This window comes from Elephantulus edwardii, unplaced genomic scaffold (assembly GCF_000299155.1).
Source record: "Elephantulus edwardii isolate Elephantulus edwardi_28Jun2011 unplaced genomic scaffold, EleEdw1.0 scaffold00345, whole genome shotgun sequence".
In the NCBI taxonomy this organism is placed as follows: Eukaryota; Metazoa; Chordata; class Mammalia; order Macroscelidea; family Macroscelididae; genus Elephantulus; species Elephantulus edwardii.
In genome coordinates this window covers 1,362,186-1,385,934 of record NW_006400095.1, presented here as the reverse complement: position 1 = coordinate 1,385,934, position 23,749 = coordinate 1,362,186, and the positions used below count along the sequence as shown (strand labels likewise).

General features: G+C 39.3%; 1 protein-coding gene across 2 annotated transcripts in view; it reads right to left on the bottom strand.

Annotated features, from left to right (window-relative positions):
- Nucleotides 1–1,458: 1,458 nt before the first annotated feature.
- The window catches only part of CADPS2 (Ca++-dependent secretion activator 2), a 637,557-nt gene continuing 615,266 nt past the window's right edge, over nucleotides 1,459–23,749 (bottom strand). The window contains exons 29-30 of one of the 2 annotated variants that reach the window (XM_006901793.1): nucleotides 8,290–8,394; nucleotides 1,459–1,783 (exon numbers count right to left, since the gene is read on the bottom strand). In XM_006901793.1, coding sequence (XP_006901855.1) covers nucleotides 1,607–1,783; nucleotides 8,290–8,394 — 282 coding nt within the window. In that variant the 3' untranslated portion in view covers nucleotides 1,459–1,606. The remainder of the gene's footprint in view (nucleotides 1,784–8,289; nucleotides 8,395–23,749) is intronic. The other variant, XM_006901794.1, reaches the window with a different exon arrangement.

Genomic DNA, 23,749 nt, shown 5'->3' with positions numbered 1-23,749 from the left:
ATAACAAAATTAAACACTATCCAGAAGTCCTTGCCAAGCTCACATTGACTGTTCTATTTCAGCCCACTGTTGCAGCTACCGTGTGAAACATCCCAAGGAGGGCCTTCCTCTTCATTTGACGACCTGCTACTTTATCAAGTGTGGTTTCCTTCTGTAGGGATTGATCTCCTGACAACATGTCCAAAGTATATGTCTTCTCGCCTCTGCTTCTCAGGAACATTCTGGCTGTACTTCCTCCAAAATAGATATGTGTGTTCATGGTATTCTTGCCAACATCCCATAATTCAAAGACACAAACTCTTCTTTGTCGTCGTTAGGTGCCAGTGAGCCCCCTAGGACTCAGAGCACCTCTACGAACAACAGACTGGCATCTTGCCTTCTTCTGTGCCATTCTTTGCTGGCTTCCTCATTCAGTGTCTAGTTTTCACAGCCTACAAAAAGTGTGAAAGTACTATGGGCTGGGCCAGGCACGTCGTAGTTGTTAGAGGAACATCTTTCCTTTATGAATACATTGAGGAGGTCTTGGAGACTAAGTGCTCAATTTACTATATCATTTGCTTTTTTAACTGCTGCTAGGTGTCTGACATTGTTAATCACGAATGTTAAGTAAGAACGCACAGAATGTGAATATGTAGTCACCATTTCTTTGCTATGGAAATATACTGTTGGAGTAACTCTTTTAACAAATGTGTCCCTGCCAGATGCAAAGCACTGTGTTCCTATCTTTTACTCATTTGACTGAAAACAAAACTCAATATAACAAAACAAACAAAAACAAAGCAAAACGATAGAGCCGGGTATCTGGGATTTTTCCAAATACTTTAAACGTCTTTGACTGCATTTAGTCTATATATGTCTAATAAATACAAGAGTGGGTATGATCAAATAGATCTTTATTGCCCGCAAGCTTTTACACTTACAAGAATGTGGTACGTTGATGGCAGGATACTTACTACCCCACACCTTGGAATTCCTTACACGTGAAAGAAGAAATGTTCAGAATGGAACAAGACACGAGCCCATGTGGGAAGTCTAGACTCTATTGGGTCTGGTGGTCCTTTTAAGGCCAAAAATACACCTGCAGACCAATTCAGGGTACTAAGAACAAGGTTAAACTTTTTGTACACATCACAACAATGGTAAATCAACTACAAAATAAAGCCTGCACAGAAATTATAAATCAGAAGGTACACACAACCATTTTAACAAAGATACGCTAAGGATTGGCAGAGTGAATTCTCACAATGTTGGATTATGAGAAACACGTATTTTACATACAGGACAGTACTTCGATATGATTACAAGAAAAAGAAAATTCAATCTCACGAAAAGAAAAGTTTATGTTGAATCACAGAACCAAATTAAGCTTATTTTAGGTCAAGCTACCCAATGGAGGATGACCTCACCATTAAAAAAAAAAAAAAACCAACCAACCAACACCAAAAAAAACAAATACTTGGCATTTCCCACTTTGCTTCTAGTTTTAATTTTTTTTTTAAAGTGGAATGAAATACAAGCATTTACATATGGTCAAAACAATGAATAGAATTACAAAGACAGGGTACAAAATCAACAATGGCAAGGACCTGCCACCCACTGGGCATGATCATCCTTCTTCTTCTTCTTCATCACTGTCTTTCATTGTAATGCCCTGAAGTCCTCCTCCTTCGGAGACAGAGGCGGTGGCCTCTTCCACAGTCAGTCGTCTGTGGAGAGTGTCATACGTCTTACTGTTCAGTGTTCCTTCCAGCACACCCTGCAATCGGAAGTCCCGATATGTTTTCTGGGGGAAGAAGAGAGTTTACTTAAAGTATGTACAGATGTAAGTATGTATATATAAGTATACATCTGCATACATGTATAAGTACTCAGTTGACATTTCAAAAGTGACCTTGGTTTTATTTACTGCAACTGTTCACTTATGGATTCAGATTCATGCTGCAAAATACAGTACATTTTACAAAATACACAATTTCTAAAGAGAGGTGCATGGGAGGTAAAGGATAAATCCTATTATCAATAAAAGAAATTAGTATTTTTCAGCATTTGTGAATTACAAAATCTATTTGTGCCACTGGGTAAAAAAATGTGTACAATTAGATGTTGAGATGAATAATAAATTTTTAAAAGAAAATTCCCTTGGTATGTTGTCAATTCTAGCATAAAGTTCCCCCACCTGGGATAATAAAACACATTATTTACAAAATAAAACCCCAAAACACCGAAAAAACAAAACACATATTTACAACTGTTTTTTAAAACCTATTCTATGCCCAAATAGAACACATCTCTTATTATTATTATATGTTGATTCCTAAAATATATTAAGACAAAACATTTCTACAAAGCAAAAAGGTCCACAGCACTTGCGGTAGCGCTCATTCCTTGAATTGGAACCCACTCAGAGAAGACCGTTCAGCGGGTTTTTTAGGCTATAAATTGCATGGGAAAGATTTTCTTTCTTTTTCCCTCAGAACCAGTGATGGATTCAAATCACCAGAGAGGAGCTGCCTTTGTGGTGTTGTTATTGTTATGTACCATCAGGTCGGAACTGACACATAGCTGATCCTCCTGCGGTTTTTTATAGGCAGTAAATCACATGGGGGGGGTGGCGGCGGGGGAGACTGCCCATTCTTTCTCTCACAGAGCAGCTAATGGATTTGAACCATGTGCTTTGAGGATGGCAGATCAGTTTACTACCAGCAGGCCACCGGAGTTGCCTGTGGCTGAGTTACGCAAATCCCTACGGGCTACCCCGCCAGAACTCCCCAGAAGCATATTACCTATAAAACTCTCTTTATATTTATAGAATTCATTTGTATATTCATTTTTAAAGATGCAATGATTTCATATGACTTTTCATGACTATTTAAGACTGATGGTCTTATTACTGACTTTTTCAAACTGGAGGGGAAAGGTTTAGAATTAGAGAAATGAAGAAACAGGGAACAAAAGAAGACATGCTATTTTCTGGCGGCAATGCTACCATTATAATGCTAAACTTTTCTAATGTCTTCTGTTAGATTCAGAATCTGGAGGAGTTACATTTCAATGGACTAAATGTGCCAGTCGTAGCAGTTAGCCAGGGTTCTGTAGTAAATGAGTGCTGGTGGTCATGTTGCCTGTCTGCACTTAATACAGGGAAAAAGTCAAATACGAAGAAAGGAATCTCGTCCTTCATGGCCCAATATCACAACTCCAATAGCTGGAAATTAACATTAAGGGATGCTTGATTTCACTGCACTCCATAGAAGGAAAACATCGTGTTGAGACATTGGAGCTGAAGATGCTTATTCACATGAGAGGGGAAGTGTGAACGGAGAGTATCTCAGTCCCCTCCATGTGCACACCTGGCCTTCACTGACAGACTTAGGGGGTGAGGTAGAATTACTACAAGTGCTAATATTAATGGGGAAGCATTTGTATTGTCACATTTTACCATTCTGTTTCCTTCCACCTGGCTGTGTGCATGGTTATCATTCCAAGTTTGAGAAGTGATAAATCAATAGTAAAAATGAATCACAAATACATCTTTAACATTTAGATACTCATTTGATGGAAATAAAATTTGTAACTGAAAATTTGTAATAATCTGGGTTTTCCCCACTATTTGTCTAAAAACATACTGAACTCTGAAGAATATGAAAACACACCTAAGGTCATAAACAGCATATAAATTTTAGATTCAAGCACTACTTCTCCTTTAGATGATCAAAGCTTTACTGACACAAATTTTAACAGTTTGTTTCAGGAACATACAATCCATTTGGCTCACATGATTTTTTATGAATTCTTAAGCTTTTGCCTCTAAGGTGGGTGGGACTGAGGAAAACCAAGAAAATAAAATAATTATAAATATGTTTTTATTGTTGTGTGGCATCAAGTCGGAACCAACCCACAGCTGACCCTCCAGCAAGTTTTCAGAGGTGATTAATTGCACGGGAGGAGATAGTCATTCTTCTCATGAGAACTACAACAAATCCAATAACTCAAGGTTATCTTCATGAAACCCTGTGACTGAAGTGACTCTGGAAAGTGAATTTTGTGTAGAGAATACCTGACGTCCATGGTAATGGTCTTACCACCGACACATTTGTGTTCAGGCCAATAGTTAGATCAAACTATAGTTAGACTAAACATCTTGTGTTTAGATTAAAAAAAAATATCAAGCACATAAAAAATCTACCTAAAGATGACACATCTTATATAAAGTATTATTGGCCCACTCACAATTATATAGAGTTCATGAGTTATAAGGAACTCCAGTGATACTATTGTTAAGGCATTTGACTGGTTTTTTTTAAAAAAATCTGTGGTTTAAACTTAAGGGAGAAAGGTGAAGTGGTGTTCTTCTGTAAAGATTTGGAAAGCCTAAGGGAACTCTGATGGCCTAGTGGTAAGAAGCTGTACTGTAATCTCGAAGCTGTGTGGTTCGAATTCACTAGATGCTGTGAAGGAGAAAGACGGACAACCTTCTCCTGTGAGATTAACTGCCTGTGTAAATCTGCTGGAGGGTCAGCTATGACTTAGTTCTGACTGGATGGAACACAACAAGGACAATTCTGATTTATTAAGTGGGATTGCTGACAGTTGGAACCAGCTCAATGGCAGCAGTGGGTCTGGTCTTTTGACTTTGTGAATCTGCTTTCATATATATTGGAACAGTCTATCACAACTCTCTGCACAATGTCCAGAACAGAACTGTGCTGTAGATTTTTAGCCTAGAGTTTATCTAATTTACAGGCAACAAGGACTCCTCTTCCTTATTTCATTACAAGGCAGTAAGTGGTTAGATGAATTGCAGGGCAGGGATCCTTGTACACTCTTCATCTTGAGACTTCATAGAGTGTGACCAGCACTCAGATACCTCTGGGAGCAAAGGTCTTCTTGGCTTTTACTAAATACAAGTGCCTGTCATACGAAGCTGGCCATGTGTCTTCTGTTCTCCTAGCAAAAGAGGCAGTCAATTTGTTTGTTGGTGGGTGTCACTGAGTGAATCCTGATGTCAGCAACCCACGTGTTCTAGACTAGAACTGAGTCACAAGGTCCTCTTGGCTGCCACCTTTGCAGAGCTTCTGTCCAGGTCTTTTTCCTGCAGAGCCACCAAGTAGATCCAAAATGCCAACCTGGCCGTTAGGAGCTGACTGCTTCACCATTAAGCCAAGCCACCAGGACACCTGATGGATGTTTATTGCTTTTAAAGATCACCACTCAACAACACAAATCCATCAAGCATTTTGATTTCCCCCTTCCCCAAAGAAATCTTTCTGATATTAAAGCTTCACAAGTCCCACTGTAGATCTAACTAAGTCTTTTGTGGAACTCTTCCTCGTTATTTTTTAAATGAGCAACAGGAAGGAGCTGATTAGCGTCTAGGTGATCAAAGTTGGCTGTCATGGAAATCTCGACGACATCTGAGTCTCCACAGGTGTTGAACAATGGCAATGCTTTGGAGGTAATAAGGACTGTGTGCTGTACAGCGGAGCACTCTGGCTCCTGAGTACGCTGAACTCTGCTGCTGTCCACTGTCGGCTAAGTCTAGGGGACCTGGCTGGGTGGAAGGAAATCCAGTGGAAGGGCTTTCACCTTTCTACAGAGGGCTTCCTAAATTTACTGGAAAATTATCATTATGAACAAAATCACATGTGTTCTGAAGAAAGATGAGTCTTTGATGAAATTAGTTTAAGTCTGTTTATACTCAAAGAAGGAAAAAATTATTAGCACATTAAATTATTAAGTCATCTAGATTATTAATTGTGAAAATAATTTTTAATTATTAAATATATCTCTGTAACTTGATTAAATGTTTCATCCCAAGAAAGCACTGGCTGAGCATGGAGACCTGCTTTAAAAAAGCGAAACACACAAAAAACCATGGGCAATCAGACTTCTTCATGAAATTTAATTTAATAGTTATAAATCGTAACTACTGATAGACTAATGTAGACTACACTAAAGTGGGAAACTCTGATTGGCCTAGATAGAGTCCATTGGAGATATTACTGTCTAATTAATTAATGAAATTATTAATTGTTCTTTTATAAAATATTCACTAAAGCTTGGTTACTAACTGTGACTGAAAGAAACAAATGATGAACTGATATTTTTAAAAAGTGATGGATTTTTGATTCTAAAAATAGAAGAACTTTGACAAGGACCACCTCGTTAAACACCCTGCAGGGCAGTTCTACTATGTCCTGTTGGGCTTCTATGAGTTGAACTTGAGGGCTTTGAACAATGGAGCTTTGGGTCTTGATTTCAAGAACTTAACCCACCAACTAATATCAGTTGATGGAATATGCAGTTTTTGATATTCTGAATACAGTACACGTTGGTTTGAAACTATGGCTAATCTTACAGGTAATCAGATAGACTGGCACAGTGACTACTGCAAAGGGCTCGAGTGTGTCTTGTCTGAGAGAGTGAGGATGGCAAGCACGGGACAAGGTTCTGATCTGTTGTTTACAGGGTTACTACGAGTTGTACTTGATTTGAGGGCACCACCACCACCACCACCACCGCTAACAGGGGTAAGGAGCTAATCTTCACATTAGTCACAGTTCCGACTGCAACCTTGTGATATACATATGCTGAGAAAGTGAGCACAGATTATCCTGATTCTCTTTTCTGAAAAAAACAAACTTCATGTGACAGCTCTTCAAGGCACATTTATACAAACAAGGAAGCAGCAATAGAGAAACTGAGCCAAATGTGAACGTGTCATAGTGTGGTTTCGGTTTCTTTGTACAATAAATAGCACCTGGAAAGAAGTGTTTGGGATCAAAGGTATTCTAGCCATTGAAATATTATGTGTAGTTATAGTATTAAAAACTAGTGGGTGGCTATAATTTTACTTGCTAGTTATGTCTAATCATGATTGCTATTATTGCAACATCCAAGGCCTAGTTCCAGTAGGTTTGCTAATTTCTGATGATAAAAATGGAACTTCCCTATAACTTTCGGGTCTTTTCAACTTGTGATAACTTGTGTGTCTAGAGTACAAAAGAATCTGAATTATAATTAGCCTGCAGAAACCAAGCTACTGATGGAAAACATTTTGATGTGGATAGATGCATTCTTTTGATGATGTAATACAGTGTTTCCCCTCAAACTTGACTCCTCTCAAACTTTACTGCGTACCACAATGACCTGGAGGGTTTAATAAACACATACATAGACTGTGGACCTCAACCCGTGCATTTCCAATTCTGTAGGTTTGGGGAAGTGACTACGAATCTACATTTCCAATAAGTTATCAGGTGATGATAACTAGTGAAGTTAACTTGCACTAGGTCACCAATGATGCATTCAGAATGACTCTGTGTATAAGTAAGTGTGTGTGTCACATAGACACATAAATACCACTACTTGGTAAATGTTACCAAAGTGAAATTAAAGACCGTATGTTTAAAAGAACAGATACTCATTGTTTGTTAGGTGCCGTTTCGTTGAAACCAATTCCAGTGGGTTTTCAGAGGCTGTAAATTGCACAGAAAACAGAAAGAAATTGCCAGTCTTTTCTCCTGTGGAGCAGCTGGTGGATTTGAACCACTTGCCTTTGGGTTGGCAATGCAACTCCTTTATCACTGGGTCACCAGAGCTCCTGCCCACAGGTAGATTTTTGTTTCCAATTTTCTAAAAAAGTTACAATTAGAGGTGAATGTGCTGCCACTAGAATTGATGGCATGTGAAAAATTACTGTGAATAACTACATATATTTTTTAGAAGTCCCTACTCTCTAAACACAACACCTAGGCTATTACTTTTCTTTTGCGGAGTAGAAGTCAAAATGGCCTTTTTGAGCTGCTATGGCATCCACGTCAGGGGTTCTGAACAGTCGCTAATGCTCCAGTTGATCAGATCTTACACATATAACAGAGACTTTGATTCCTAAAGAACACGGGCAGTGACAATGTTCATTTTAGGGTAAAAGAAAAACCTGAGGCTTCCCTTGCCCTGTCAGTAAAAACAGTTCAAAAAGCCCTTCAGGCATAATTATTGTGGCCTATCACATTCAGGTATAAGCACTGTGTATTTACATATGTTATCTCAAAATCTGCTCACTTGCTAGTAAGACATTTATTTAGTAAGACAAAAATAGAAATTTATGGTTATTTAATAACCTAACTAAAAACGGCCGTAAGCATCAACCACACAGTCGACACTTGCTAAGTACAGTACTTACTTTCAGCCACAGCTTTTACAAACACAATTTCCTGGAGTGTCAATACCTTGCCATTACTCTTTAGTGCTTGGTGGGCAAGTCACACGACAGCACATTTTGTTTACCTTCACAATCTTGATGAGAGTCTTCAGTTGGTAAATATGAAGCTGGAGGTCTAATCTATCCGCCAACCACACGCAAATGACTTTCATGGAACTGTTGTACCATTGCTGGAGTGGAAGACGGGGCCAGAAGGGAGGAGAAAAAGAAAAAAAGAAAATAAGTGCTGTAGTATTCATTTAACAGATTCGGTAATGAGAGGGCAATGAAACGCTCCGAAATGACCACACATCAGCACTTGAAGTCAATAATGCTGTAATTTCCTGTCAACAGACGGCATGTTTTACTGCGAAATCTGCTAAGTTGACCTAGGCTGTTCTTGACATGAATTAACATTAGAGTCTTGCAGCTGTAACATATTCAGAGAAACAGTGTTTTTGCACTTTGCAGGCTAGTGACCTCCTTTGTAATTTGCAGGTAACAATGGGCACTAAATACATGTTACGGGACTGAATAGACTGCCAAACAGCAGGACAAAACAGGATAATTATTTTCCAAGCAAGATTTCCTATTAACCTGCATGTTATGTAAAAATCAGAGTAGATGCCTTATGCCATAAGGCCTTAGTTAGGACCTAGAAATAAGATTTCAAAGGAGCAGGGGGGGGGGGGGGGGAATCAAACCACCAAATAAAAAAGAAAATCTGACAGTTTACAAGAGAGTGACCCTCAATCAGAACTTTATGTACTATTGGTTGTTAAGTATTTGTTTGCCACGTTGTAAAACCATGCACTGATAAAGATTTATTGATACTGTGGGAAAGAATAGGATCAAAATTGGAGTCCTTGTGTCTTAGCAGAATCGCAGACCTGCTGTCAGCTGACCGACTCGTAAAAGAAAATGATCTGTTTTATTTTGCAGGTATTTTTTTTTAGGGTTCAAAGTTTTGAGCTGTTACTTATCACTTTCCTGAGGGAAAAGTTGATGTTCTTGTCTAGTATCATTTTAGGCACCGTGTCTGCAAGCATAGTAAAAGAAGCAATTGTGTCCCACTATTCTAAAAAAGGCTGTCTGCCACCAATGGTGGCATTTCAAGAGATTCAGTGATTATGTGCCAGAGTTAGATGTGGGCAACCTCATAACAATAATGCAACTTGTTCACACAGTAGTGGGAAATAACTAAGTCCAGAAAGCACTTAAGGAAACAAAAAAAAGAATATTCTAAAGAGAAGAGATCTTTGTGTGTCCTTCCTTTACACAAACACCGTGCCATTCCAGATCACATGTGTGTGCACTGTTCTTTAGGACTGAAGCACAGAGGGGTGGGGGGTGGGAAGGTGGTTTTTTCCTTCACGTAATAAAGCAGAAAATTTCACTTCCAAGAAAAATCTTTAGTGATGTAAATTGGCAATTCATTCTGGGTTTTTTAAAAAAAATCATTCTAACAATATATACCTAATGGGAAATAGTATTTTAAATAGAAATTAAAAAGAAATGGGTTTCCCACATCACTCTTATTTCTAGTAATTTATTAGTATACTGCACCTACACACGTAAACGGAGCTATCCTAAGGAAAAGGAATTACTGAACTGCAAAATACTAGTGATGAAAGGGATGGTGCAGGATCTGGCAGGGGTTGGTTCATTCTGTTGTATTTGCTGGCACTTAACAACAACAGAGCAATGGAGAATGAAAACATCAAGCTCTTAAAATGCTGGATAGACGGTGTTGTTTTAAAATCTGTTATGAACGCATTTCATTGTGCTCCTTCCTAAAGATTACTTGCTGCTGAATTTTTCAGGTATGTTACAAGTGTGAGAAATGGCAAGTTTTGGAAATTGAGACATCTACTAAAAACCAAAATTCATCAGTTCTGCCTCAGATGACATGCTAAGTCCTCAAATCCCTTATACTCAGTTTTCTTTCGGACATTACTTAAATGCTGTATTTCCTGACCTCAAATAATTTATAGTCTCAATCTTTGGAGTCCTATTTTAATATTGGTTAAAAACTCCCAGGAAATGGTGATTATGACTTAAGTTTGTTCAATTAAGACCACAGACCATGCTAGGTAACCAGAAAGCTAAAATACAGTTATAATGAATGTGATTTCACACGTCAGAGTCCTTTTGAAGAGGATAATGAATTTTGATTTTTGGGATAGGGCAGAAAAATATTCTAAATTGTACACAGTATATCACAGCCTACTAGCTATTTTGTCTGTAAAACTAAGAAGCGTATAGCAAAATATATATATTTGAGGGAAATGAAAACAATTTCTTAAAATTATGCTCTATTTTTTTGTTCTTAAAAATGTCCTTATGTAATTTAAAACTAAATTCATTTCCCCAGCATATAAAAATGATACTAAAGATCAAGAAGTAATAGGAGAATAGCAAAAAAGAACCCTGAAATGATTAGTAGCATACCTTCTTTAGTACAATGTCAAAATTAGACTGTTAGAGAAAACAATGTGGGCAGAAAACAATTTAAAGCATAGAAGAAGGACCATTAAATAAACGCTTAGGCAGTGTTACCAGCTTACTAGGAATGCAAACGCTTTCGTCAATAAGTAAAATGCTGTAAGGAAAAAAACACACACTATTCTGTAAGTATATATATATTTTTGAGGTGCTGAATTTCCAGCATTTCGAAGAATTATTTCAGTGAAATCAAACAAATAATTAAGGGAAGGCAGTCGCCTAGTTTTTGTCCACTCAGTCCATGCAAATGTTTATACTAAGAATGGGCTCAAAACAACAAACCCCCCCAAAAAACCCCTGCGAGGACTGACTGTTCCATCAATACCATGGAACTCACACATACCCCCAAACAGAAACCTAGCATTTTTCTATTTTTTAATGCTGGAGTTGATAGTGTCCTCTCAGGTGCTAGAATACGACAGTATTTCCATGAAGAGGAAAACCTCCCAAGGTAGGCTAGGTTTCACTCTCTCCCACCAGAGCCCAAGCAAGCAGCACATGAAAGGAGAGAACTGCAGTCAGTTCTGAAGCCTCACAAACCCCCTTCTCCTTTGGGGAAAGTTAATTTTCTTAATCAAGTGAGATGACTCTTTCCTCTCCTCTCAGGGGGAGGGGAGAGAAAGGGTGCTGTAGGGATGGCTTCCCATTTCACTCCTTGCTTTGGTCTATGCAGGAATAAAGCTGGATGTGTATGTGTGGAGTATATCTTTTTTTTTTCTTTCTCCTACATCAATCTATGACAGCAGCCTGCCACTTTAACAACAACAACAAAAAAAATACGTGTTTTTTTCTTTCTGTGGTTCATTCAGCTCCTGTAAGGGCATGCATTACTCACTTCATTTTCTTGAGATATCTCTTTTAAAGCAAAAAATAAAAGAGAGGCAAAGGCTCGGGTTGACTCTGCGAGACCCCTGTATTTATTCACACTTATTGTACATGACTGTAGGCTGGTAAATCATATTAGCGGCCCGTCTCCCCATCAAGCTGCTACTTGCTTTCCAGCCCGGGGAAGGTTCAACAAATCAACAGGAGCACGGAAAACAGAACATCAGTCTAATCTAGTGTTTAAGGTGAAGTTTTCAAACCCAATCTAAGAAGATCTTTAGAGCAAGCAACAAGCTGAAGGACTCAGAAGGTGGTATTGACAATGAAAGAGTGCTGAAATATTGAGAAGCGCAGCACTTGTGCATTTTTTAATAACAAGAGGGTCAACAAGGACACAGCTCCCTCAGTGCCAGGAGGTGCCACTGACTATGGAAATTGCCACGCCAGGGCTGGGAGTGCTTGCAGTTCATCAGTTTTCTTAAACACTCTGCACCCCCTTCGCAGACCTTTAGTCTTGAATTAACAAACCAAAGCAATGAAAGAGGGTGCAGTCTGAATGGCTGGCATTGATCCCCAACTGTGTCAGCACTGCTACAGACCCTGAAAAACTCTCCCCATTGTCAATAGAAATTGACAAACCTCCTCTCCTAAATAGTACAGCTGAGCCGGGCGGGATCCACACAGCTGTAAAGGGCTCTGCTCTCGGGGCTTGGAGCCTTAACAATGGAGCAGGCATGAGCTCTTTGTCCGGCCCAGACTCGGCAATTTTCTAACAAGGATTAAAGTTGTTTCTCCGCAGTGCTGGTGAAAAGAGATTTAGCAACATACCGGGCTTTCTTCGTGCAAGTTAAAGAGAAGTAGTTAAGGAATTTCATCATTCTGGCAACGAGTGGAAATACAAAACACATATATTAAATATGCAGAATTCCCTGTCTTGCCTCACTGGTAACATTTTGAGGATGGTTCAATTAAATATCACACTTACTGCCTGGAAACAAGCACTCCGTCATTATTTCGGGAGTTTTGTTTCAAGAAAAAGTCCAGCTGCTTGCCACATGGAATGAGGTCTCAATACATCCTAATGCACAAAGCCCTTAGACCCTCTGCAGTGGATATTCCGAATCTGAATCACAGGACCACATAGGGTTTATGTATCGCGGCTGCTTCAAGCAAACGGTTTCTAGCAGAATGCGGCTTCTGATGATGATGACAAGGCAAAAATAGCTGCTTTTGCTAGGGAACAAATTGGTCCTATATTTTCTACGTGAGTGTTTAGGGAACAAATTGGTCCTATATTTTCTACTTGAGTGTTTAACTTTTTATTATTCTGAACTGGTACAACTAGTTATATTTTCATTCACCAGATATATTTTCATTCTTCTCCAGCTACGTTTGTCCCAATAGGTGAACATTTAAAAGCCAAACCAGAAAACCTGCACTGTTTGGTGCACTCAGGCATCAAGTGGCTAAATTTCCACATGTATGCGAACGTACGTCTTCATTTATTTCAACAGGAGCCGTGTGTCTAATAAGAGTTGAGTCCTTAAAAAAATTTGCATGTTGGCAAATATGTACATTTTCAGAGTTTCACTTAATTGAATGAAACAACAGATTATCTTTTGCAAAACAGATGCTTTGCGATAGGTTTGGAAAACATAAGCTATTCTTCAGGATCCCTGGGAAGCTTTTGTTGTTATTAGGTACCGTGAAGTCAACTACAATTCATTACGACCCTCTAGACAAAGATCTGAACCTTTCGAGAGTAATAAAGTATTTATAAATATTAATGTCTAACAATTCACCAGTATATTAAAAAATAAACATATTTTATAAGAATGCCCCTTTTGTCAACATCTACTTAAGACAGACTTTTGTACGTCCACTTAAAATAACTAAACTCCTAACACCTATTTAACTTGCTTCCCATTTCCAAACTCTGTATGCAAATGTTATTAACTGGAAATTTGGTTCAGTAAATTCAATACTCTCTCACACCTCTACTCAAGGCATCCCATTGAAATAATCATATCTAGACCCCAAACCAGATAATCCAAAGTACAAACACTTAGAAAATTTTAAGAGGATTATTTGGTATGGTATGGGATAGCATGAAGGGCTATATCTGAAGAGACGCTGACAACATGTTACAGATAAAGATTCAGGAAGCATTCAACTTAACCTGTATCTCTCAACATTACAAGCTAGACTCCAGAGTTGTTCATGATGGACAGACAGAGATTTGGAACTGGACCTGGTAGCCTCAGAAAACATGAATGCAGTGGTGGGTGGCTGGTGATGCTGGCTCTTCTCCTATAGTGACTAGTTGATTAACCGAACCCTTCACATGCCTTCTCTTGCCTCACTTTTCTCATCCACAATATGAAGGATAGATTATAGAAGTCTTGCTTTAAAATAAGATTATTTTAAAATTTAAAATAAGATTCTTATCTCTGTAGAAACACAGTGACCTATTATTTTAAAAAAAATTCTAAAGATAGATTTATCTGCACAATCATTCTATGATGATTAGCAATGAGAGGATAGAAAGGACAGGAGAGTAAAGATACTAAATAGAGACTAGAAACTTATTAAGAAGGGTGAACCTAAAGGTAAAAATGATCCATGTCCACAGCCAAGAATGAGAGATATATCATTGCAAGGAGGACTAGGGTAGGAGGTAGGTCACTGTGCAACAATGAATGAATATTTAAAAAAAAAAGTGAACTGAGGGAGGGGGAAGGAAGGGAGGGCGAGTGGGCAAAATGCACAACAATGAAAATCTAACATCTTTGTAAGTGTTCATTAAAATCACAATTAAAATAAAATTTTACTTTTAAAAAAGGTAAAGTGAGTGGATTATCAGATTTGTGGGTATTACATTTACTGTTATGAAGGAAATGTATATGAATGATTGCTTGAAAAAACAATACACTTTGCAATGTTTCATTTTAATAACCATAAGATAAAAGTAAACAAAAATAATACTGGTGAAGAGAAGAACGGTCCGGAATGAGTGGACAGTCATCTACTGTGGGTATTGTAATTAATGTTACGGAACAAACTGTAGGTGAAGGAAATGTATTGCTGAAGGATCCAATATGGTTTGTAAACTTTCATTCAAATCACAGTAAGTAATAAAAATGTGATACAATTCTTACACATGAAAGTGAAGATGACTGTGAGAGAGAGGAAAAGAATACAGTTTGTGATTCTTCTAAACATAAAGGGAAAGAAATGCTCAACTGTCATTCTTTAAAAATATTGCTGAATCATAATTTCCTTCTTCCAGACAAATATATAGTCCTAGAAGTTTGAACTATCTGGGTTTTTTTTTTTTAAATGTTAAACAGATTAATATTTTTTTACTCTATGTAACATGCATATATTATAATGAAATAAGCTGTCACAAGAAATGAATGTAAGCAGATGCAATAAGGATACTATATTTTATTATTATCATTAGTCTAAAGAATTATATTTATGTAAGATCCAAAATTTTTCTCTCTTCCTTTATAAGTAAGGATAACTTCTTATCCTCAAGGTTGCCAGTTAAAATATTATTTAATTCTTAAAACCTTGACGAGGCAGGTGTTATTCTTCACAGTTTATTTATGTGGAAACTGAGTTCAGGACAGCGATAACAGTTTAGATTAAGCAATTTACTTAATCAAGTTTATACAACGAGTGTCAGCAACAGTTTTGGGATTTGTATCTTCCCTCTGTACACATAGTTATTCAATGCATTCTCCTCTAGCCTGGATTTCTTTCCCCCTCAATAAATTTACCAATTCTTTTCGATTTCTAACAGACAACTAAAAAAAGCAGTATCAACTATCCACAGTGGATGCTGACCATCTCATTAACTGAAAATTTTGGGCAATACTGGAAATTGAGATGCTGATTGTTTCAAAGAAACCCAACATAGTTGTGGGAGGCTGAAGCCATCCACATTTATAAAGACAAAAGATAGTTATTTTACGGACAAGTTGTTTCAAGAATACCATTCAATGTCAGGTTGACCACCTTATTCATTTGGCCTCTCAGGTGGCCCCCGTTACTAAGACTTGGTTTATGAAGCTTTGCCCATAAGCTCATATAATTTGGCCATGTTGTCTGGAGGGGCTAGTCCTTTGGAAAGGACATAATACTTGGGAAGATGTAGCGTCAGAGGAGGAGGGGAAGACCCTCAATCAGGTGGATTGACACAGTGACTCTGGCAGTAGTATGCCAGAGGTGGTCAGGATGGCACCGGAAGGGTGGGGCTCAGATCCATTGTTCTCAGGGTCGCCATGAGTTGTAGTTGACTCAACAGCACTTAACACCAACTGTTGCTAATGCTTAGGGATACTGGAAGGATGCCAACAGAACAAAACAGTGCAATGTGCAGAAAAGACACTTGGCTCATCTATGTTGTTGTTATGACTCACAGCGACCTTATAACAACAGACCTGAACCCTATCATGTCCTGTGCCATCCTCATCAACTCTGACACACTGGAGCCCACGGCTGCAGTCACCAGGTCAATCCATCTTGTTGAGGATGTTTCTTCTCTTTTGACTCTCCACTCTTTCAAGCCTGATGTCCCCTTCCAAGGAGTAGCTTTATCTGGTGACATCCCACAGCATGAGAGATGAAGCTTCGCCATCTTTGCCTCTAAGGAACTTTCCCCAGGATATATGTGTTGTGTTTGTTCTTTTGGAAGTCTATGGGATACTCAGTACTCTTCTCCAACGGAACTAAATCTGTATATACAGCTTTGTTTTACAATTAAAAAAACAAATACAAACCCCACCATAGTCTAGAGAAACATGTGAGTCATGACTTTTATGGCCTCTGTGTTCAATAAATTCATCTTCAGGAGCAGTTTAATTCTTTTAATGCTAAGAGGAAAGTGGCAAATGACAGCTCATTTAGCATTACGATGTTTGCTAAGAAAGGGGAAATGTAAACGTAGAGGGTGGGCACACAGTAGGTGCCTAATACATCCTTGCTAAGTGCTGGGGAAAAGCCTTATCCTTTAAAGTTTTTATACTTTATGAAGAACCAGGTATTTCCAGATGAACTGGATCCTCTCCTGTTACCTCACAGGATAAACCCATTGCCAAGTCAGCCCTGACTCACAGTGGCTCTACAGGACTGAGCACGACTGCTCCACAGGACCGAGCACGACTGCTCCACAGGGCTTCCAGGGCTGAAACCTTTATGGAAGCGGATTCCCACAGTATACTTCCACGCAGGGACTGGTGAGTTTGAACTGCTGACCTTACAATTAACAGCTGAGCTGTTTAAACTTTGGGAGCCGCATACACTCTTTTTCATTCATTGTTATTTCATGAATTCAAGACTTCTCTCAGTTCTCAAAATGCCCTGAAGTAATAAGCTAGTCTATCTTTGTTCACAGTACATATTCATTACTTTCTGGTTAGTTCTGATCCAAAGAGACCTTCCACTGGGCGTCTAAGGTTAAAGATCTTAATGGGAGGAGACTACCCCCTCTTGGAGTCACTAGTGGATTGAAATCACGAGATGCTTGCTTCTTGGTTATCAGTGCAACAAAATACAAACTATGTTTCCAGAAAACTGCACTCTGCATTACATAGATGGCACTGAAGTCAACACTGTTTTTTATTATTGATTTGCCAAGTAGGAATATAAATTTACGTCTGTAAATTTATCCTATGCCTTTTTTTTTTTCTTTCTTCTTCCTAGTTAGAAGGGGTCAGCCCTTAGAGAAAGAAGGCAGGTTTGGAGACGTGGAGGGTCAGTTTCAGAGAGGATGGTCCCTTGACAAGATGGACTGACATGGTGACAGCAGCAATGGGCTCAAGTGCGTCCGAGATTGTGAGGACGGCACAGGACAAGGCAGGGTTCACATCCACTGTTCACAGAGTTGCTAGGAGTTCCAGTCAAAGGCTGGAACAACAATGACAGCAATAACAGAAGACACTATAGGGAGCTCTGGTGGTGTAGCCTGCAGGGAGTCACAATGATAACCCAAACATAGTGGGACTATGATGGTCTGACTTTATGAGTGGCTCCAAGGGAAAAAGACGGGAATCTCCTCTTGTTTGAGATACGACCTCAGGAACCCAACGGCACATCAGCAATGACTAGAAAATGAGAGTCTGAGTTTTAAAGAACGCTGCCTTCTCAAATTAGGTGTTTTGGATCTACCAGCCAGCTGTTCCTCAGGAGAAAGATAGGCAACTGCCTCTTATGCAACTTACTGGCTCTGAAAATCCACTGGTGGTGGTAGTGCGGTGTGTGTGCGCAAGCTATGAGTTGGTTTCCAACTTGTTGGCAATGAGTTTGAGATCTTTTAAAAAGAAAGATGGGTTCAATAATGTATACTGCATTGAAACAGATGAGAGATAAAACTGTTTAAAAGGGATGTGTGATTAGGTATTTTTGTCATGACTGGAGTCCAGAGCGAAGGCTGCAGAGTGGAATGGACCTGAGGGGAGGGACTGTAAAACAATGGAAGAATTTTTCTTTTACTTTTCCAAGAGGGGAGTGTACGGGGTGGGGGGAGGGTTGGGAGGGGAGAAAAGTGCAACAATGAATGAATGGAAATTCAAAGTCTTTGTAAATTTTCATTGAAATTAATAATAAAAAAATAAAACAAATGTCAAAACAACAATTTCAGATAATCCATTACCCCTCCACCCCCCAAAGCTGCTTAATGACAAAGAGTGAGATACCGCTGATTTGGCTGAGCTCGCTGGTGAACCTCGGTATATGCATATAGATCCAACAGTCTAGAATTATTAAATGAACAAAGACCTATAGGAAAAGAAACACTAGGCTCCTGGAATGGATATCAAACAGCATATACTATTTTTGTGATAAAGCTCAAGTCCAGGAATAAGTAGTTAGCAGGTTCTTTTCATTTTTAAATGGAGAGTAATCACTCCAAAATCACTTCCTGAGAATCCTGTAATGAACAAAATACGTAGCTACCTTTTCTCTTTGTGACTCACAGTTTTCCCTGCACCTTCAAATACGATTTTCAACAGACTGAATATCCTACAGCCTCTTGTCTAGATCTCTGATGCCTAAGTATATTCATTTTCTTCTCTGGATTTTGTTTATATCCTTATCCATATTCAGAGAAGCCTTTAGCTCAACCATTTTTTTCTGTTATGAAGTCTCTAGGTAGAATAGAATCAAGCTCTGCCAAATTCTCTACTTCTTAAACAATACAGTTGTCCACAAACCACTGCAGATTCTATAAAGAAATTCTGATCAAAAAGTGGAAATGCAAAATTGAATTTCAGATTCACACTGACATCAGCTATTCTATATTTAAGAGGCTGGATGACCCCCTGGGTCTATTCTCTGTCCTGAGATGCTCTCTCATTTTCAGGCCAAAGATCATCTATGGAGTCTTCTTAAAACCAAACAATAGTTTAGCTTAACTAGTAAAAAATGAGACGTCTGAATTGAACATTAAGTTCTTTTATTAGCAATTTACATTGGATCAAACTGACAACAACTGAAAAGATTAGATAGGAAACTTAGAGGGAAGTTAATAATAACGGGGAAGAAATGACTCAGGGAAGAAGGGTGACAACAGTCACACCCCCTCAACACTGTAGTCAGGGTCCATGAATAGTGTACACAGAAACTGTTGAGATAGGTGATGTGTTTTGGTGCATATTCTCAATAAAAGAGCACAGGGTCTAAAACTATTATTATTCCACAATGTATTATGCCCTCATCTCAAGAGGCCATGAACATTTATCAATCAGCAACTAAGGCTTATTTTTATTGCTACCTGGTTTTTAGCAAAGTGTCTACACATAGCACGCAATGTCTATTTGCTGAAGGACTGAAAGTTTATAAATACTCGGAAACATGAAATGCTATTCTTGTGCATGTTCATATGTATGTGTGTGAGCTATATAAGTATCAACGTGCACACAAATACATGCACAGTTGCAGGGCAGCTTTTCAACAGGAAAGACATAGATGAACACCAGAATCCAGATTAATTTGACTTCTGATTGACCTGAATCATATGCTTCATTAAGAGAAAGATAATATAACAGATGTTAAAGCTGTAGAAAGCACAGGAAAGCAAACAATTGCTTTTGCCTCAAGAAACCTAACAAAGGAATAAAACGGACCTTCAAAGATGCCAGTCTTATATGGCTTTAGGCGATGAAGGAAAAGGGAACTCTGGCAGACAAAGATGGGTAATTTCCTCCTGTGCAATTTATAACCTTTGAAAATTTGCTGGAGGGTCAGTTATGAGTTTGCGCCCTACTGCGTGGCAGTGAGTCGGACTCAACATAATGAGGTTTTCTGAGGAAGCCGAGAACAGGGCCGCCTGGAGGAACAGTGGAATAAGAATTAGGCTGCTAAGTGAAAGTTTGTTGGAATCTACCTGTTGTTCTGTGGGAGAGAGACATGAGGGACTGTTTCCATAAAGATTTGTTGTTGTTGCTGTTATGAGCCATCGAGTCACCTGAAACTCATAGTGACCCTATGTACAACAGCTCTGAAGCCTGCCCTGTCCTAAACCAGTTTCACTGACCCCAACATACCTACCCCCATTGCCCTAGTTACTCCATCAACACATCTCATCTGGGGTCTTCACTCCTGCACTACTCTTCCACCGTTCCGAGCATGATATCCTTTTCCAAGAATCAGTCCCTCCTGGACACGTGCCCAGAGTATGTGAGGCTGTGAGATGGAGCTTCAAAATTCAAGGCTCCAAAAAGAAACCTGGTTTCACCCACCCTAAGACAGACTTATTTATTTTTTTGGTTGTCCCGTCCAAGATATGTTAAAGACTCTTGTCCAGCACCACAGCTCCAAGGCATCAATTCTTCTGTCATCCTTAGTCATTGTCCAGCTCTCTGATGCATAGCTAGTAATTAAAAAGACCATGGCCTGGATCAGGTGCACCTTAGTCTCTAGACTGACATCGTTACTTCTCAGTACTCTGGAAAGGTCCCTGACAGCAGATTTACCTAATTTGCAATTTGTCTTTTGATTTTCTGACTGCTGGTGCCAAGAGTGTTGGTTGTAAAGCCAAGCAATCTGTAACTGTTAACAACCTCAATCTCTTCTCCGAGCACTGGAAATCCAATGGGCAGTGCCTTTCTCTTTGAGGGCTGTGAGTAGCCAGAATAAACTCTATAGCAATGGAGGGATGTATTAGTAAGTTCCTGTGTGTATATATACGAATTTCCAGATATACAAATGTCCATATACATAAACACATATGTAATTACAGGCTAACACTATATGCTCAGGTGTTTGTGTGCTTAGTTCTCAAACTGCCTCATTCCAGGCTCTCACCCCAGCAAGGCCACAGGTCTCTAGCATGTCCAGGAGGGAACAGTTCCCAGTGGACGTATATGCAGACATGGTTGGGGAATGCTACCTGTATGTATACCATTGAGCTGTGCATCCTGGATGCCTTCCACATGTTGGCTTGCAAACATTTTTAGAGAAAAGGAAGAAAAATAGTGTTGCTGTGGCAATGTGACTTCTCTGAGGGAGCACAAGAGCCCTCCTGGGAGTGGATAGAAAGCCAGCTTTTGCGTGAAGAACCCACGAAGGGTGGAGAGGGACTGTGTGCCCTTACCTTCCAGGTACGACATTTGCTGTTACAAGCACTAGAGCTTTTGTAAACACTGCACTGCCTTTAACTTTGGGAACATTTCAAAACATTTAGTTTTAAAAAAGGAAAAAAAGAGAATGAATAAATAGATTTTCTAGATAATCACTATTATTCATTTTTGTTATTGCTCTTTCAAGCCACTGTATTTTGAGATACTTTCTTATACAACACTTTAGATGACTGACATACTCATTTTATCGCAACTGCCTTAATTGACACGAGTTCTGGATTTGACAGGTTTATAGACCATATCATTCTTTAATGCATTTAAACAAGAGTCCCCCATCTTCCAGCTCCCACCAAAGAATTCCTTTACTACTTCTTTCTGTGGTCCTTATACTAGAAAAAGACTGATCTAATTAACAGGCAGATAGATAAATAGATATCTTGATCTGTATGCTTTCATTACCTTGATATTTCATGTTTTGTGATAAAGGGGAAATAATCAGATTTGTTACCTGCATTGATAAAATTCTGGTCAACAATTATCCATTTAAGGAAGGGTATCGGACTTGAGTTTTTCATAAAATGTCTGTTTGGGGGAAATGTTGATTTTCAATTGTTACCTGCATTGCTAAAATTTCTGGCTAACGATTATCCATTTGAAAAAGGGTATTGGACTTGAGTTTTTCATATAATTTCTGTTTTGGGGAAAATGTTGATTTTCTTTTTTTTCAGATATAAAAAGGTAAACTTTTCTGGGGGAGCAGAAAGTAAGAATTTTTAGGAAATGACCCATTTAAGTCATCAGAATGTGACCCCCTGTGGGAAGAGACTTTGTCTTGTTTATCATTTTGTCTCTAGTCCCTCACATACTGTGTAGTTCGTAGAAAACGTGCAACAGATATTGGCTGGAAGAAGAAATGATTACTAAGAGGAATCTCTATTTCCTTTTAAAATTACAGTGCTATTGAATCATTGTAACAACAATTCATCCTCACCCAGTCAAAGTGACTCATGGCTGACTCTTCGGCATGTTTTCAGGGCCGTGGGAGGAACCTACCCATCTTTCTTCCAGGGAGCAGCTGGTAGATTCAAACCAACTCCCTTTGCATCGATAGCTGCACCTCTTTAACCACAAGGCCACTAGAGCTATTTATGATTGTAACAGAGACAGGTAAACAAGTGGGACAAAATCAGCGCTTAACCTATCGATGCCAAGAGTAATTGAAAGGTGAACTGTTTTTGTTTTCTAGACACTATGCATCCTAAACATCCACTGAATGAACATTTTCCACCCACAATTGCAGAGAGAATATAAGTTATGCAGTCCGTGTAATATGGAGACTATATGAACATACATTTGTGGAACTCCAGAAAGCACAATGTATGAGAGAATAATGTATTATATAATACATGGAGACGAACATAACTGGATAAAAACTTGGTCAGCTGCATTCAAATGCTGCATCCTTTGGTCGACTCTAAACCGTAGGCATGAAGAATGTTTTAAGAAATTTCAAAGGACAGTCACAAAGATGATTAAAGGGCTAGGAAAGGGGCCTGGGAAGAGAAGTTAAACAAACAGAGACTATTTATCCTGGAGTAGACAGCTCCCTTAATAACAGTGCTCATATATAGGAAGGATTATTCCTTGGAGGATGCTGATGACCTATTTTTTTGTTCTCCATGCAAGGCAAAGAGGAAATGGATTTAAACAGCAGCATGGAGAATCGTGGTGAGGCAGGGGGAAGGCCCTTCTTTCACCCAAGACACTTTGCCTGTATTAAGACCGTAAAACTGAGACGGTCTCTTGCCTAGGGCTGAGCTGAGACTAGGAAATGGTGTAGGGTTTAAGTATCTGTAAGCACCTCTGAAAAGTGTACTTTTCTGTAATTTCTGCAGAATGTATTCAAGAAGCATGTCCAAGTGATGGCTTTGCCACAATAATTGCTTCTTAATAAAATTTTTTTTTCTTCTGGCGACTTTGCTGGCCACTTACTAGTGTCCATTGTCGTGTCCACATGTGAATGACACAAACCCTGTGAGTGGGGGGGGGGCGTGCAGAGAAGGGGGAGAAAGCCTCTCAGCCCATCATGGAAGATGGCCTGCAGGCCGCTGTGTGTGTCGTGTGTCATGTGTCCAGGAGGCTGGGGCTGAAGTGAGGGCGAGGAGTACAGGCCCTTTTATGCACACACCACACTGTTCAGAGAGGCTGGTTCTGGGGGTAGCCACGCTTCCTCTCAGGCCCTCCCACTAATCCAGTCACTGGTGACCAACCGGTGACAGCACTGGCATTTAAGTTCACCATGGAGATGCCAGGCTCTGTGCCGAGAAGTCAGAATTTCCAGACCATCTTAAAGGTGACAGCAGCCTGAAGTCAATTATACAGAATAACTTTTGAAATGCTCCACACGCTGCTCCGAGTCATCCCAAGGACCTTCTGCACAGGCCTCAGAAGCGAGAGTCTGCTAACTTCTCCCAAGTCACCGAGTCACCGTCACCAGGCAGCGTGGAGAGCATGCAAATGTGAGTCCCTGCAGTAGGTGTTTGGAAAAATTTCTCCCTCTACGTTGTGTCACCCTCCAATTGTCAGGAGACAATTTTATCATCACTAGGAGAGCTTAGGTCACCCACAATTT